Source organism: Cornus florida, unplaced genomic scaffold, assembly GCF_030987335.1.
Source record: "Cornus florida cultivar Cherokee Brave unplaced genomic scaffold, ASM3098733v1 CherokeeBrave_3.0.0_Hap2_Chr03, whole genome shotgun sequence".
NCBI lineage: Eukaryota > Viridiplantae > Streptophyta > Magnoliopsida > Cornales > Cornaceae > Cornus > Cornus florida.
The window spans coordinates 5,393,448-5,411,831 of record NW_026775573.1 but is presented as its reverse complement, the minus strand read 5'-3'; the positions used below and the strand labels follow the sequence as shown (position 1 = coordinate 5,411,831).

Below are 18,384 nucleotides of genomic sequence, written 5' to 3'. Positions count from 1 at the left end.
GTAAAAGAGTTGGGATTTTAGATCTAAATGACATAAACAAATTAATAGGAACATATTGTTATGCATTCTATCACATGAAAACAAACAAAATAATGGAACCCAAGAAGAGAATGGTCTCTTCCTTGAATGCATGTCCAACCTGTAATAACACTATGTGCTTCAAACCCATGTTATTTATCGCCACGGCTCAATTTGGCTCATAAAAAGTTTTAACTAACACCATGAATAACAAAATTTTCAAATTTATTTCCTGCAATTCTTTAAAAAGTTTGCATTAAAGCACAGCTCGGGTCCACTTAACACAAGATTGGATCAAAAAATACTACTACTCTCTAATAATATATTTGAAATTTGTTCTAAAACCAATTGATACAATACAATATTACCTCACACAAACACCATTCGGCCACAATTTTGTACATCAAGGGGTGATTAAATTCATCGGCCATACAAAAAGAGGCCTGTATTAAATACACCTACATTGGTGGAGCATGGAAAGACAGACCTGGATAGGCGGGAAATTGTGGTGTGGAATAGGCTGGAACTTGTTGTGTGGAATAGGCTGGAACTTCTTGTGTGGTAGTAGATGTGAAGGCAGGATTAAGGGCTGTCATCACTACGGCTTCATTATAACTGCAGGCACAAAAATAACACAAATAAATATTCTCATGGGACAAGAACATACAATATAAATTCAAAAGTGTGTAGAGATTTCCAGCCAATAAAATCCCGAGCAATTGACATTCATGAAAAGGACCCTTTTGTTTGACCTTCACTGCATGCAAAATATTTGTGATATGAATGTGCTAAAGGATTCAGGAAAAAAATAAATAAATAAATAATTGTGCTAAAGGGTATTCATGTCTTTCTCATTTTCTTTTCTGTCTTAATCTTCACATTGATCGACATACGCCAATTTAAATTACAACCAACAAATATTACCTTTAATTTTTATAAGTAATGAATAATCATAATTCCTGATCAGGAGATTGCTCATGCAAGTTTGCAAAGAATACAGGGAGAGATTATCAATATACATACGTACAAGTGCGTGCATTAGTGTAATTTCATTTTTTTCCATTAAAATTGCTTATTACATTAAAATATATTATGCTGCTCATTGACACGCAAGTGGACGGTTGGTTCTCATTAGGTCACTACTCACTAGGTTTGAAATGTGACTAGCATGATGGGCGTCTAATCTGCCCAACCATGGGCTAGAAGGGCATCCAATCCTTATTCTCATGGATTGTGTATCATAGAATGTGTGCCTTTTGTGCGTGCACATGCACATGTGAGAGAAATTTGAAAACTAGAAATAGGAGGATGAGACAGCATGGTGCACAAAAAAAATGATGTTAATAATCCCATGTAATAATGTATCATGCATGTAAATACATAGGACTGTAAATAAACCAAACATTCGACAAATAGTTCCAAAAGTTTTTTCAATAAGAGCTCGGTTCGTGTCCGTTTGTTTAATAAACGAACCAAACTCGAACAGATTTTTTAAGCTCGATTAATAAACGAGCCACGCTCAAACAGCTCCCTGCTCGGCTCGTTTGTCCGTGAACAAAGCTCAATTAAGGCTCATTTCAAGCTCGTAAAAATATATTATAAATATTATGAAAATATATATTTAGCCCACTTATAAAAACCTCAAAAAAAATTAATCTCTTAACTCAACTCATCCCAACCCAACCCAAACAATTTTGTACTGTTACAAAACAAAACCCATTATGAAACCTAACCCAACCCAAATAATTTTGTTTCCATCACAAAAACAGAATCTCATTTAAGTAAAGCCCAAGATGACCAAGCCCGTCTTATATAATTGTACATCTATCTAACCCTAACGTATCTATATTCTCACTTTCATTATTTGCTTCCCAGTAGACGCAGCAGTCACGCTACTTCAATGGCCACCAATCTGCCATTTTTTCCAATCACATTTCTCTTTCTCTCCCAAAAATCTCTTTGTTTTCTTCATAAATCTTCTTTTATTCAAACTATTTTTGGGGCTTATTGGGGGCTTACTGTTGATATGTGCATCTCTCAACTTCTTCCATCAAAATCAACTCTGGTAAGTTAATTTTCAACCAAATTTATCATTTTCTTTCTCCTTCTCTCTCTCTCAAACTGTTGTCTTTTTACTACTGAAAATCTATTTCTCACTCAAACTTTTGTTTTGTTTTGTTCCAGATCTTTGGATGCGGAGTACCAAAAAAGAGAAAAAATAAATAAATAAAAGGTAAAGGAAATGAAAAATAAAAGGTAAACTAGCTATTGAGCTCAGCTCAAGGCTCATCAAACACAGCCGAGCCCAGCTCGGACTTAATTTTATAGGCTCGATTCGAGCTCGAGCCGAGCTCGAACAGCCTTAACCGAACCGAGCTCGAGCGCACCATTACTCGGCTTGGCTCATTTACAGCCCTATACATATGTATGGATGTATATTCATTGCACTTCCTATGTCCTACTTTTAAAGACTAATCATGTCAACAATTTGTCCCATGCCCATGCCCATGCAACATGGTATTTTGACTAATACCCTTTTACGCTAATAATCATCTCTGTCCTTGTCACATAGAGTATTAAAGATAGTGTAACCATCTATATATATCATCCTAAAACTTGGATTCGTAACTTCTCCTGAATTTTTTTTTTTCCGAGGCAGAGTAAATTGGCAAGACAACAATAAGCAACTCTTATAACAAGTTAATATACGTTCACAGCATAGGAGGAAATAAATAACATTCAAAGGAGTATGAAATTAACACTGACCTTTGACCACCAGTTTGTATCAACTGGGAATATATGTACTCGTCGACTCTCTGCTTTGCCAAAGCAACCTGTTAAGCATCAACAACTTTAACAAGATGAGAACATTGAGAAATAAATTCCAAAATCCTTCACAAAACTAGCAAACATTTAAGAATTTGAAGCACATAACTTGTAACTAGACAATGATAGGAGTAATTACCAATTTTCAAAAATACTAAATTACTAAAATATAGTAATTAGGTTTACACGCAATCTCATCCAACAAAAATTTAAAATTTCCAAATTTTGGGCATCTTCTGAATTCTCTATTTTCATTTTTGCATGGAAATGCTCCCCATAAGAACAGGATGCGCGGTCATAAAGCCTAAATCACTTATCGACGCTGTATGTCAGGATGTCTTGCCACCACAACTAAGCCATGTAATCAGAAATCACATTTATAATAGGGCTGATTGATTTACCTGTTGAGTACTACCACCAAGATGGATTTGCCTATGTTTTTGTTCGCCTTTTCCACCGCATACCTGCAACCAAAAAAAGAAACAAATTAAAAAGTCAAACAGTTTGCTAGTTTGCTTTTGATAGAGAAAAGTAGTTTGTGGACAAGAAAGATCAGTGTACCTTGATTGTTGCCCCAGATTCATTTCTGATCCTTGAGATGTTGGAGCCAGACCTCCCAATCAGCCCACCAACCAATGTTTCCGCAATAAGCATCTCCAGAGTTACATAATCAGCTGCAAGATTGATTGTCCTAAAGATGATGTCGTTATAAGGAAAAAAATATTAAAGATGTGACACAGCTGCAGAATGCGGCGGTTGAAAATACAAGTATTCTGATCTGAAAGGCACTCTTTTTCTTTCTTTTTTTAATAAGCATCTGGAAGGCACTAAATAACCTGAAGATGGGTCCACGTGTTGTTGATGTTGTCGAATAAAACCAAGATTGTATGTCGGGCTGATAGAAATAACTTCTTTAGGTGGGTTATCCCTAGGCAAATTAAATTGATAAAAAATTAGGAAAGAAAGAAAAAATGGAAAGGAAAGAAAGAAAAAATAGCAACTGGTCTCAATCAAGAATTTGATATTAGACCTTAGTTGACATCCAATCTCCTCCACAGCCTTCAGTACTGCATGAACATCACCTGATAACTGGATTTACCACAAATGCTTATCATTTTTCAGTAGTTTCAGTAGCAGAAATAAGCAATGAACCTGAGTTTTTCAAGAAAAATAAAAATAGTGCTGACCATATCCTTCATACACATCTTGCTATAAGCAAAATCAACAGGGCACTTTTTTCTCCTTTTATTACTCATTATATGCAAGCATGATGCAGTAAAAAAATACAAAGGCTGGGCAAAAGTCCAATGACACCATGAAATTGCATCCAGTGAATAAACCTTAAACTGGAATTTAATAATGGTTTAGGTTACAAATTGTTTCCAGTGACGCTACTAATAACTTCACAATTTTATGGTAATCAAACGAAAGTTGAATATAATTTTCAAACTACATATTTCCCATCAGAACTCCTCCAAGACCATCAAAACTCTCATAGACTGGGTTGAAAACTATTCAAGATTCTAGAACACATGCAAACAACAACATTAAATTGAAACAATTATTTATTCAAATGTTAAATCAGAAAGATTTACAACGTTAATACTTTATGAAATTACATATATATAAATATATATATATTAGTTACAATACCTCAGTTTAGCTCTTTATTTATTAAGCCAGTTAACTTCATGGATGGAGCTTACTATGTTCCCCCTCTATCCTCTTCAACTGGTAACAAGTGAAAAGATTGTTTCTAAAACATATACAATTTACACGAAAAGTTTGGCTAAATAGACAGTAAGTCTTTATTAACATTAGAAGTAATTTATCTTGGCATTTCATAATTACATCTGTGAGGTAAGTCTATATTAACATTTCACAAGTTTTGGTGCACGAGAGGCCTACTCTTCTGCTTTACATTGTTGTCACGAATGTGGCTATGCATTGTTGTCACACAATGTGGCTTTGCCTTCTTATATACTATATATTTTACAAATATTTAGACATACACAGACGTGCACGCGCGCCCACACACACTCTATGTAAGTTGTATTCTATGTTTTTACGCATTCTGCGTTTCTAAACTTAACCAAAATTATGTTTCATTCTCACAGTTTGGAAACAATTGCAGACATTCCTTGCATTTGTAATTGTCAGGAAGAGCTACCTTCTCTTCTAACTTCTTGTAATATTTTCCTGGAGTCACAAATTCTACGTATATAGTTTGGGGCTGGACAAACCCTCCTTTGCACTCTACCTTTCAACAGCGTCTCCCAAATTCTCCCAGCCTTACAACTAGATTAGAGGAGTTCAACAACATCAGATTGTTTGGAAAGTGGCAGCCTGATGAATCTTATGTTGGGTCCTTCAGCGATACAAAAATATATATCCACGAAACAGAACTTTAAAACATAAGTCACGACACAGTTTACATGACCTCTGTCAAGATGTTGAACTTCAGTTTGTACTTAAGCCATACTTTAAGCTAATTAAATAAGCAGGCTCCGTTCATTGTTCTGACCTAATCCACTAGAGGCAATTATTCTGTTGCCTCCTTGCATCCTGGCATAAATCTAGAAGCTCGCAGTAAAAATCAGTAAACAAGTTCTCCTTCACTGCTTCTTCAATAAACATACTATTGAATTATCCAAATCCTACAAGGTTAAAGAGGAAGTATAATTGAGACAACTTTAAGTTGTTTCAGTTCAAAACTGACAGCAATCAAATGCTCACCTGTACCACTCGATCAGATTCATGAGTGGACGCGCACAAAGGTAATTGATTTTGAGCGAGAACCGTGATGGTGGCACCAGAGGAATTCCTCAGCTTCTCAATGTTTTGACCAGATGTTCCAATCAAAGAACCTGCCTGGGAACCAGCAATCAAAAGCCTCAATGTGTTTGCAGCCAAATGTCCTCCACCAACTTTCAGTTCCTTGGTATTGTTGTCATCTTCCTATAAACAAACCAAGAGAAAATACTCATCTCATCAGTCAACCGTTATGAAGTAAACAATTCAACCTTCAAACAGGTATATATGGTCTTCAGAAGGGAAGAGAGAGTATCCAAGCCAAGAGTATCAAGTACACCTATTTGTCTAAGTGTCATGTCATCCTTCTACTTCCTAAAATTTGTGATATGGAGACAGTGCTGAAATGTCTTATTTAAAAAGAGGATTAAAGGAGTCGAGTGCAAACACAATAAAAATAAAAGAGCAAGGAATTATACCAAAAATTCTTAATTAGTGAGGCTGTTATGCAATTATAGCAAACTGCAGAGTGAGATAACAGTTCTATAAACTGAAAATACATTAAATTCAAGGGTTAACATTCAAAATCTGAAATAATTTGTTCTTTTAAAATATGAAAAATTCAGGGGTCTACATACAAAATCTGGAATAATATATTCTTTTAGGGTTTGCGGACTCATGTTCTTTGCATATACACATCACCATATAGATGGGAACAAAAAAAAAAAAAAAAACTAGGAAATCATTGGTGACGGACCTATTTGCCTACTGCATATTACTCCAAATAGGTTTCCTGTCTAAGGCAGCAAGCAATTTCAATATAAGGTGAATACCTTTCCTTTTCATCCATCTCCTTTTTCCTCTTCCTCCTCTCTACTGCTTTTCTCCCTCTTCATTCATTTCTTCCCTTTTTCTACTAATTCTTCTACTTTTTCACATTATATTTGCAACAGTTAACGTCTCCACAAACATCTCATTCATGTGTCCATGTCATGTCATGTTCACTACAGTAAATAGGAGGTGACCACACAGAACACAGTGTACGTATTATATTTCTATATATCAAATGCTTGTGCTGAACTTTTCAAGTCACTACCATGGTAATTTAATCCATGTACTTATCACTTCACACTTGATTTTAAACAAAATTATAGTCTCACCTCAATCTTGTTCCAGTTGCATTATTCTGTGTGTATGCATGAATAAATAGAAGTAGATTGAACTGTATAATGTAGGCAACGTGAAGAGTTGTAATCACATTCCATGGTGTCCTGGCTGGGTTCCTCAAAAGTGACATAACATAGGTGCAAAGCCACCATGCATTTGGTTGCATTCCCTAATAAACTCCTAATTTTCAATATCTGTTTCCTGGTTAACCATTATGAAGAGGAGTATTAAGAATGCAAGTAGATGAATTCTTTTTCCTCATCTTAATATCCTTAGATGATATTCATTCTAATACCAAATTAATTTCTTTGAATATTTGGTGGAAATGGATGAAGATTATGCTATATTTTGGAAAAATGAAGAGAGAAAGACATAATAATGGGAAGAGAAAGAGAAGAAATAAGATAGGATAGGGAAGGAACAACAATCTTCTAGGACCTGCGTTCACAAATGAAGAGGAAGGAGAAAGGAGAGGAGAGAACAGATAGGAGCAAGATGGCAAAAAGCATCTCCTCAGCCCCTCAGACAAGAGGAAATGGTATAGCGAAGACAGACTAGCAGCAAAAAAGTAAATTTACATGCCTGCAAATATAAGATTAGTGATAAAGCTAATGATGGAAGGTAGCAGAAAAATGAGAGAGAGAAAGAGAGAGTTCATAACTCAACACTTACCATTCCATCTAAATATTCTATATAGTTTTCACCCTAAAGGCATATTTATAAGGCTTTCAAAAACAAAGCCTAAAAGCACAAAACTACCTTCCATAATTAGCCCTTTCTAACAAGTAATCAATATAAGCCCAAATTCCCTTCTTAGAACCCAAATTTTCTATAAAAATGAGCACAGTAATAATCTTCACAGAAACTCAAAATAAGACTATACTCAAGGGGAAAAACTCACAATAAGACTACAATAACTAAAATATATCAACTGTCATATCATAGTTGCATGAAGCTCGTGTCAGATATGATTTCAAATGCATACATTCATATGGAAGAATCAGCCACTATGAAAAATATATATATATATATATATATATATATATATCTTTTGTGATAAGTGAAAAAGACCTAGGATATCAACAAGTATCAAATGGAACCCTAAGATCATATACAGGAAGCTCGAGGACAACCTCTCTCGGAAATAGTTTATAAGCCCCACTCCTATACTGAACACAGTGCAAACCCTTTTTTATTCCATAAGCCATCCATATGTAGAAACTGGTTCATTTGGGCACTTAACAATATTAACTCAACAATGAACTTAGAAAGGAAATTATGTCTAAGGTCAGATAGAGAACCATCATTTCTTTAGGAGGAGTAACCTGATAAGACCTTTTCCTGCCCAAACTAGGGCACTTAGCAATTTCTTGTGCAAAAAGAATAACTAAACAGCTTGCCCAAATGGCTGAACCATACTTCCATTTATCCAATCATACTTCTGGTTCACCAATCAGCCATTTTGTGCACTATTTCTCTATTTTTTAAATCTTCTAATCAGTGTCTGATTCCCACCAATATTGATCAAATTTGGGCTTTATAAGTTAGTTTTTATCAAATAATGAAAAAGACAAGTCGCAACTCTATTCTATGCTTGACCCTTGTACTGACTTGGCTCATTATCCACTATTGAATCAAACCACCTCCACTTGCTTATAAAGGAGAATTCTAGGATCCTTTTCAGCAACTACAAGGCCCCCCTCCCTATCTACACCCCACCAACCCTACACTCACACTCTACCTCTCTCCACACCCAAAAACCTCTTCACAACTCCGATTTTCTCTTTCACTGATCATTAACATGGGCTGACTCTCCACTTCCCATTTAGAGGCTAGAAGAAAGGTGAAGCTCAAAAATAAGAATAAAAATCCATCTACTAAACATAGAGAAGCTCTAGAATAAGCGAAACTTGCAAAACGTACTAAAAGCAAAACAAAGGGCATTGTTTATGGGACTAGTAAAAAATGCACAGATCTTAATGGATATATTTGGTTCCCTAACGTCATTACACACCCCTGTTGTTGGTACTTGTTTGGATCAACTCCAATCATGAGATAAAGAGACTTTAATGGACTAACGATGAATTCATAAACTCTGTGCAATAAAGAGGAAGTAAGTATTTTAAATGATGGATTCTTGGACAATTGCAGATGATAGATTTTAAAGGAAAGAAATATTGGTACTTACTACTTTCCAATCTTCAAAAAAAGAAACAAAGAAAAAGAAATATACTTATATGCATCAAGCTCATAGTATCGATGCATAAAGGCCACAACATTAAAGGATAAAAAATTGACAACTACCACTCGTGGTACTAGCATTGGCACTGAGTTAAGTATAATGGTATAATAATATCACCTTGAGGATCAAGCTGGCTATTTGATGGAGTGCATTCTCTGCATCAGAAACTGTACTGTCACTGTCTTTAGAACTTATGATGATTACACGCTCTTCGTGTCGCTGCAAATATCAGAAGGGAGTAGAAAATGCCATTATGTTCCAATTTGTAAATCTTCCACAGAGTAGTTGCACAAAAGAAAAAACTACAGTTTTAGCAAGCCAGTACTTACTTCCTAAGCCAAGTGATAGAAACTGCAGCAGATGCAAAGTAATTAGACTACCTCTTCCAGTGTGATATTTACATGTTTTTAGTTGAGAAAAATGACAAGTAACCTCTTTTGATATAAAATAACAGTAATTGTGAAGAAATGGTATAAAGAACAATGGGAATTTCACCACAAAAATTTTAAAAGAGGTTAAAACTTAAAAGTGACCAAATAAAGACACTATTTTAAAGTCTATTTGGTAATTTCCCCCTTTTAGTCAGCTTTCCTGGTTTTCCCCCTTTTAGTCAGCTTTCCTGGTTTAACAACATTCTTATAATGTCTTTCTTTTTTAATCTATTGATTTATCATTGGACCTTATTTTCATTCATTCTTCTGCAGCATCAGCAGCAAATCTGTTTCTTTTTCAATTCTAAAAAATATGTATTAAAAGATTTATCCTAGCAGATTCTCTGGAATTGGGAATTTGAACCAGAAAAAAGTCTCATTAAGAACATGAGAAATTCTAGCAAGTCACAACTGCGTGACTGTCACTTCTTGGCCATTGGCTCATATGGGTTCCATGGGCGATCTAAAAGCTGAGGAACAACAATCACAATTGCCCTCTAGCACTCTTAACAACAATCACAATTGCCTCTAGCACTCCTCTAAGAACATGTGCAGAAGTTCATTGCTCTTTATCGTATGCCTTATTCACATACTCTACTTTATAAACAAGTAATCTCAATTTCAAACAATTGAGTATTATAAACTCAGTTTTAATAAAACATAAATGTATCAACTACCACAAAATAGAAAATTAATCTTACCGATATGCAACTCAAACTATATCAATTTGAACTCTATGGGTATCTAAGTTTAGTGGCAGAGTGAAAAATATTACTACTGATGTAAGCCAAGTGTTTGTGTACCTCAATTTGTTTCCGGAAAATGGAAACCAACATCTTATTGTCAACAAAGAACAACCTAAGAAACACAGAAAGCACTCTCGGATACTTTGAACTAATTTTTATCCTATTGCAATTTCAAATTGCCTATTCGGTGCTATCAAATATAGCTTCAACAAGATTACAACTGTGTTTTAGTTGAGTTTGGTCTTTTCTGGTCAAAATTAACAAGGGAAGGTGAAAAAAATAAAAAAAGATATTCCCCACCCAACCTCAACCCCCCATTTCCTTCTTTTATTTTCTTAATCAATAGAGACTCTTCTTTTAATATTTTCTCATGAATTAAACAGAGTAATGCATATCCATGTTAAACAGTTTTTAGCTTATAGCGCATATTTTCTTCATTCATCTTAACAAAAATTAAAACTCCTTTCTTCTTTGTTTCCTCAATTTCTTGTGGAAATCTACATTTTCTAAGCAGCCAAGAAAAACTCACCGCGACAGCATCGGCAATTTTGATGGTGGCTTTGGTCTCTTCTCGTATCTTCTGGATTCGATGCCCTACTTTGCCGATAACCTTCCCGATCTGCCTCGAGGGAACCACGATTCTGAACAGCACGTCTTGCACCGACTTCAGCCGCCGCTTCGGCGACGGTGCATCGCCGCCGGTACCTCCCGACGCCTCCGCATCGCCGTCGTCACGAGGTCGCTTCGCCGCCGCGGACCGGTTGTTGTCCTCTTCCGTTGGCGGAGCAGGTGCCGGAATTTCGCCTTGTTGAGCCATTGTGGTTGCGGTGAAGAGAGTGTATGCGTCGTCGGTGTCGAAGAAGAAAGTAGTGACGATGCAATATCACAGTCCGTCGAGGGTTTTGTGTGGCTTTTCTGAAAAAGACCGAATCACCAATGTATTTATATTTTTCTTGCAATTTTTATTTATTTTTTAAAATTCATTGCATCAAATTAAATATTTCTGAAAGATTACAGAACTATCTTTTGGTCCCAAGTAATAATGTTAGTATTGAGGATAGGGAATGGCAAAGTTCACGGTTATAATTTTTTTCTTATACATTATTTTATTTGTATTTCTATATATTATTTTATTTTGTTTTTCTAATTCACACTCCCTTCAAATAAGGAAAATGATTGGAAAGAAAATGATGCTTGCACCGAATACTCAGACCAAAAACTTAAGTCAACGGTGATATATCACTATAACTATATTACACTTACAAAGATAAAATTTTAATAACAAAATTATCCTCACAGAATCCCAATTACCAAAAAATCTCAATTACCAATAATATCTCATAGTTAAACCATTCTTTATTTTCTTCTCTCACCCTTTTCTCAATTCACATCGTTGATTCCTGATCATAATCAGGATACACAAATATATTACTTTACAGTACTTAGTGAGTGAGAAGGGTTGAGGAGGGTTTTCGATTGACGAGCCAATTCAGTCTGTTATTGATTTCTTGCATAAGAATTTTGATCATGGAGCTAGGATTTCAATGATTGTAGTGTACTTAAAAAAAAAAAAATCAACTACCCCATGCTTTTCATTAACTTAATTAGCCTCAGTCGCTTTAAAGATACACCATAATCTTAATAAAAACAATGACAAACATAAATAAATTTCAAAAAAAAATGTATTAAAACTAAAGAAAAACATAAAAAAAAAAAAAAAAAAAAAAAAAAGAACTTTGAAAGGAAAACAAAATTAAGATTTAACTAAAAAAAGGAATATAACATTTTTTCTAATAAGGAATCAAATGAATTTAAAAAATACAAGAAAAATTTATCATATATTTTTAGAAATTTAAAATTTTAGGAAGGACATTTTCTAACATTTCTATTAAATTTCTTACATATATATAGTAAAATACATATTATGTATATATGGCAAGGCGGGGAGCCCCTTGTGTTTATTATTAATATTATTGTTATTTGTATGTTTTGCGAAATTTTGTATATTCTTATACATCTATCTATATAATTTCGCATAGTCTTAAACATCTCTCTCTCTCTCTCTCTATATATATATATATAACTAAAGGAGAGGGAGAGTGTTTTGATAAAATTTTTAAAACAAAGTTATGGTGATTGAATTGCACATCTAATAAAATTTATAAAATAAATTTAAGGAATTTTTAATTACAGGTATTTTTGAAACAAGGATCTTAGTTAAGTAATCCTAAAAATGTAGGATGGACACGAGAGACAATATATTCATGTTGTTTTAATGGACATGTTAATGGGACCATATGATTACCATATTAATTTTTTTTTTTGTAGGTCTAATCTTTCTGCCTGAATATCACGACTCTTCAAAATAATTATTTGCATATGAGAGGCGTGAAACCATTGACCTTATAAACTTGTCCTTTCATCCCAATCCCATCTCGTTTAATAAATGATTTTGAATAAAAATTAGGTTAACTATCTTAAACAGGGAAGGAATGAGAACGAGGATGGTGTTCCGACCCAAACCGCCCATCCTAATTGAGGATTAGTATTTTTTATGCAACTTCATCTGATCATCAGTGTTGAAAAAGTAATATAGTCAATAATGAATAAAAAAATATAATCAGGTTTTGTTTGATTAGAGATGGCAACTAGACGGTTTGGGCAGGAAACGGCATTTGCATTCTCATTTCCATCCTTGTTCAAAATCGTTTATTAAACTGGGAGGGGTGAGACAGGCAGGGGCAAGGCAAGGATGGGTTTTGTACATGGATGGAACCAATTTAAGGGGCAGCGTGGCTCAACTTAAAAAATTTGCATATTTGTATATAATTCTTTAAAATTTTAAAATTGCTCGCTCAACTTTTTTTAAAAATAAAATAAAATAAAAAAATTATTTTTGAATGTACAATTCTTTAAAATTTTAAAATTGTCTTGCCCCAAAAAAAAAAAATTTTTATTACATTGTGCCCCCTGAACATGATTTATGGTTCAATGTCTGATTTTGTAGAATATTTTTTACAATTGTATTACAAATCTAATAAAAGTAAATAATGAAATAAATTTTCAATTATAATACTAATTTTTGTATTCCTTATTGGACTTGAATAATATTTGTATAGAAATTTTAATAATCCAAATGACCTTTTTTTTTTTTTTTTTTTGGGACTCACACACACTAGCTCTACTGAGGTTCGAACCCCTGACCTCCATTTGGGAAGTAGGAACCTTGTACCGCTAGGCTACAGGCCTGTTGGTTTAATGACCTGTTTATAAAAACGAGACATTTAATATTGAATTAAATACTAAACAATAGAAAAAATTTATCATAATTAACTAAAGTATTCAAAATAAAATGAAAAATCATAAGGCATAAACGTTGAAATGACTAAACTATCCATAATAATTAGGTTTTAACAGGTAACATATTACATAAGTTATATGGCAAAGTACAAAAAACCCTCCTCAACTTGTAACATTTTCCAGTAAATCCCCATCGTTTAATTTTTTACCAAGGAACCCCACTTGACTTGTAGCCCTTTCCAATAAATCTCCCTTTTTTAATTTTTTACCAAAGAACCCCCCTCAACTATCTAAGGGGGTAAAGAGTTGATATTTGGACTAAAATATCATTTTATTTAAATCTTAATTATGATAAATTTAAAAAATTCATATCTCACAAACCGTACATCCAAATATTGCAAATAATATATACACGGAAAACTTATAAAATAAGGATTTCAGAAATATAAGATTTGTTTAATAAAACTTCATAGCCAGAGAGAAATAGACAATCTAAAAATTTATTACAACAATCTTATTTTATTTTATTTTTTTATAAAATACTCGGATTATTTGGAAGAAAATTTTCAGAATTATTCATTTTCTTATGGAGCATAACATATAAAAAAATTAACCCCAATAGAGATCGAATATTCATTTTTTTTTTTTTAAATGGCGAGTCTATAAAAGAATGAAAATATTTTGACGCAAAATATGATATATAATGAAATCGATCTCTGTTGGGGCTAATTTTTTATATATATTTGGCTCCATATGTAAGTGAATAATTCTGAAAATTTTCTAGCAAATATATTGAGTAAAAATAAAATATGATTGTTAGAGTAGATTTTTAGATTGCTTATTTCTTTATGGTTATGAATGTTTGTTTTACAAATCTTATATTTCTGAATCCTTATTTTATAAGCTTTCCGTGCATATATCATTTACAATTTTTAAATATACGGTTTGTAAGATATGAATTTTTGAAATTCGAAATAATTATGATTTAAATAAAAGGTCATTTTAGTCTAAATATCAACTCTTTTACCCCCTTCAAATAGTTAGGGGGTTGTTTGGCAAAAAATTAGACAAGGGGGTTTATTGGAAAAAGATTACAAGTCGAGCGAGGTTCCTTGGTAAAAAATAAAACGAGGGGTTTACCAGAAATGGTTACAAGTCGAGAGAATTTTTCTGTACTTTACCCTAAATTATATTCACGATTATAATATATTGAGTTAAATGGGTCATAAACGGGTTACACAGGTTGAACCCCTCAACTCTAACCCGACACGATTGGGTAAACGGGTTAATCGTGTCGACCTTTTTATGACCAAAACTTGTTTATACCAAACTCAAATATTTTTAACTTGTGTCGTATCGTAATTTGCCAATCCTAATTTTATTATTTGCCATGACAAAAGAACAAAAGAAAATAATAATAATAATTCTAACACGAGGTTTAAAAATATTCTTGAGCTGGACTTAGTTGAACGAGTCAATTTGGGCCTCCGTTGAACACTTCAACTTAAAGCCTGCTAATAATTTTATAATATTGAAGCTGGGCTTGAACGATGCTCTTTTTGTCCAACTAGTTTAAGTTGCATTCTTGAATTTCTGTTTTTTTAGACATAATCTTGTTTTTTATTATTTTATGAAAAAAAAAAAAAACAGGAAAGAAGAAGAAGAAAAGGAGAGAGTTTGACCGTGTCTAAAAAAAAGGTAGTATTTTTCACGTTCTCTCATTAAATTCACTCATTAATATATTGCATAAATTGACAATTCATGTGTTGGCACATTTATGAGCAAGGTTGGTAAACTTCAGTTTGAAGCCATTTTAAACCAACAACATGACAGTAAAATATATGCTACACAAACACTCTCCTGTCCTCTCCTCACCTTTTCTTTTATTTTCTTCTTCTTCCTTTATTTATTTATTTTTATCATCTCAGAATTAATATTTTACTTTATTTTATTTTCCATTGCACCCAAGATAGACAAGAAAACTCTCGCATCACAAAATTATCTCGTATTAAAATACATAAGTTCTGCTTCGTTCGCGTTTTGTTTTTGATATTTTGTTTTAATTCGAACAAAATAAGTGTTTTGTTGTAAAATTATTTAAATAGTAATCGAAAGTATTTTTGGTAATGTTCATTTGTTGTTATATATTTTTGAAGCAAAAACATGTAAACAAGTTTGGTAAAAAAAGTTTCAAGTATAAAAAAATATTATGGTTAATTTAAAAATGTCATTCAAGAGTTTTTTAAATTAAAAATATATATATTATTTTTTATTGTTTATCATTACAGTTGTTATAGTGCTGAAATATATAAAAATACTAAATTAATGTTTCAATTTTCGATTATTATTTACGAAATGTTTAAACATTATACAAAATAAAATATTTTTTATCAAATATATATATTTTTAAATTCACCGCAATAATACCCTACAAAAATAAATGTACCAAAAATAGAACGCGCACCAAATAGGCCTTAGCCAATGATTTAAAACTTAAAAGTATGTGACTTTGTTTGACAGCCGTACGTGTGTATTGGATTCTCCTTAGTAATTGTGAGATCTATCCTCTGGTGGATTCTATATATATACATATATATACTATATAGTCTATATACATATAAAAAGTTTTGTAAACTCAATGGATTTAGTTGTTTATGTATTTTATGTACCCACCCAATTTAAGCAAAGCAAAGGTTTGGCTCATATCCTCTGGTGGATTCTGAAATTGACTTGACGGCCTACTCTAGGGCTACTTCGTTTTTTTTTGCACCTAGGGCCTGTTTGGTGGATGTTTTGTTCTGTTTTGTTCTCAACAGTGTTACAGTAGCACTGTTGAGCACTATTGAGAAACAAAACATGTTTGGCATAGGTTTTGCTGGTTTGAACAGTATCAGAACACTTTGCACTGTTTGGGCCAAATGTTGGAACAAAAAAAACTTGTTCCAAGTGTTCCGCCTCCATCTCTATTCTCGTCTCAACTCTGAACTTGCCAGTCTCTCTCTTTTTTTTTCTCTCTCTCTTTCCAACTGCAAACCTGTAGGGGTTTTGTTTTAATTTTTTTTTAGGGCAAATCATTCAGCCTCCCAAACGCCTCCATCTCTATTCTTTCTCTCCCTCTTCGTCAGCTCTGAACCAGTCGTCTCCACTGGATCCTCACAGCCCGTGGCCGGATCTGGATTCTCAACTCTGAACTTGCCCTAATCTCTCTTTCGATCTCTCTCTGCAACTGCAAACTTTTGGTACCCAAAACCATATGTAGCAAATTGAGTTGTTTCGGAAACCTTTTTGGGCATTTTCCTTTAAGAGACGAGATGTAGGGCACAGTTTTTGCCATTTTCGATCTCTTCAACCCTAACCAACAAGGGAATGGAAATTGGAGTGTTTGGTTTGGGGTTTTGTTGATTGGGCGGTTGGAGGAGGTAGATGGTGGTTTCAGTGAGAGAGAAGAAATCGTTGCGTTTGGCTTTCCGACCTAAGACAAGATGGTTGCGATTGGTGGGGGAAGGAGCAAGGAGAGGCAAAGGAGACGATTGCCATTTTTGTTCTCTGATACGAAAATTTTCTGAAGATGTAGCCAACTTTAGGGTTTCTGTGACTAATTAATAATCAATGCTGGACTTCCCCTTTTTTTTAGGGCAAATCATTTCAGCCTCCCAAACGCCTCCATCTCTATTCTCGTTCTCAACTCTGCAAATCCATTTTTAGGGCAAATCATTTCAGCCTCCCAATTGCCCTAGTCTCCCTCTGTCTCTGCAACTGCAATTCTTTGTGGTGTATGGTTTTTGTTTTAATTTTTTTTCTAAATCAACTAATCAAGCTCTGTAATTCTTGTTTTACAAACTAATCAAGTGAAGTAATTAATTAATTTTAATCATTAAAAAAAATTATAATAATTTCTATTCCAAAATTCTCAAAGCAAATTTTCATCGCCAAACATGTTTTGTTCTCCTTTCAGAACACTACACCACACAACACTTGTTCTGTTCTAGGCTAAAACACTACACTATATCACACTACAAACTCCAAACAGGCCCTTACACACCCCTTGAAAATTGGGTCAACACTACTCACTAACGGGTTAACTCACTAGTTATATTGACACCTCTTCAATTTCAAAAGTATTCATACACACTCCCTCTATAAAAAAATATATATAAAAATAACTATTTTAATATTTGATTTAATCAACAAATACATAAAAAATATAAATTACTAATATAACTCTGTAAACTAAATTTTGAACGATCAAAATATCCTTTATTTTACAATATTCTGAAATACCAAACCCAGATCCCTACCCCTTCTCTCTCTGCACCCGTTGCTCCATTTCCTCAACCACACCCACGGCCACCAAAGCACGCCGCGAGATCAGATCGGAGCTGTTGAATGATTGAATGCTCGGAGATTGGCGATGACGAACTCTCTGGTTCGAATCGGGTGAGTCCGGAGGCGTGTTTGGTGCGGCGGTGGTTGTGGTGTTGTGTGTGTGTCTGTGTGGTGGTTGTAGTGTGTATGTGTGTGTAGCAGTGGAGGTGGTTGTGTGTATGTATGTGTATGTGTGGCGGTGGCAGCGTTTGGGGTGTTGTGTTGTGTGTGGGTGGTGCGACGAGTCTGGTGGCGGTTGTGGTGCAGCGAGTCCGATGACGGTTTGGGGTGCAATGCTTTTGTGTGTGTAGTGGTGGCGGTATTTGGGGTGTGGTGTTGTGTGTGGGTGGTGCGCAAAGTCCAGCGGCAATTGTGGTGCTAGTTGTGGTGCGGCGAGTCCGGCGGCGATTTGGGGTGCGGCGTATGTGTGTGGCAGTGACAGTGTGTATATGTGTGTGGCGATGGCGGCGTTTGGGTGCGGTGCAGTGCTTTATGTGTGGGACGGCGTATGTGTGTAGGGCAGCATCGATGTGTATAG

General features: G+C 34.2%; 1 protein-coding gene across 1 annotated transcript; it reads right to left on the bottom strand.

Annotated features, from left to right (window-relative positions):
- Positions 1-226: 226 nt before the first annotated feature.
- On the bottom strand, positions 227-11,148 carry LOC132299173 (uncharacterized). The gene is made up of 9 exons (XM_059795650.1): positions 10,711-11,148; positions 9,122-9,223; positions 5,581-5,802; positions 3,875-3,933; positions 3,681-3,772; positions 3,406-3,518; positions 3,246-3,308; positions 2,785-2,852; positions 227-633 (listed from the first exon to the last, which is right to left on the bottom strand). Exons 1-9 carry the CDS (start codon positions 10,996-10,998, stop codon positions 477-479), a joined length of 1,164 nt encoding a protein of 387 aa, XP_059651633.1. The 5' UTR covers positions 10,999-11,148; the 3' UTR covers positions 227-476.
- Positions 11,149-18,384: the final 7,236 nt, after the last annotated feature.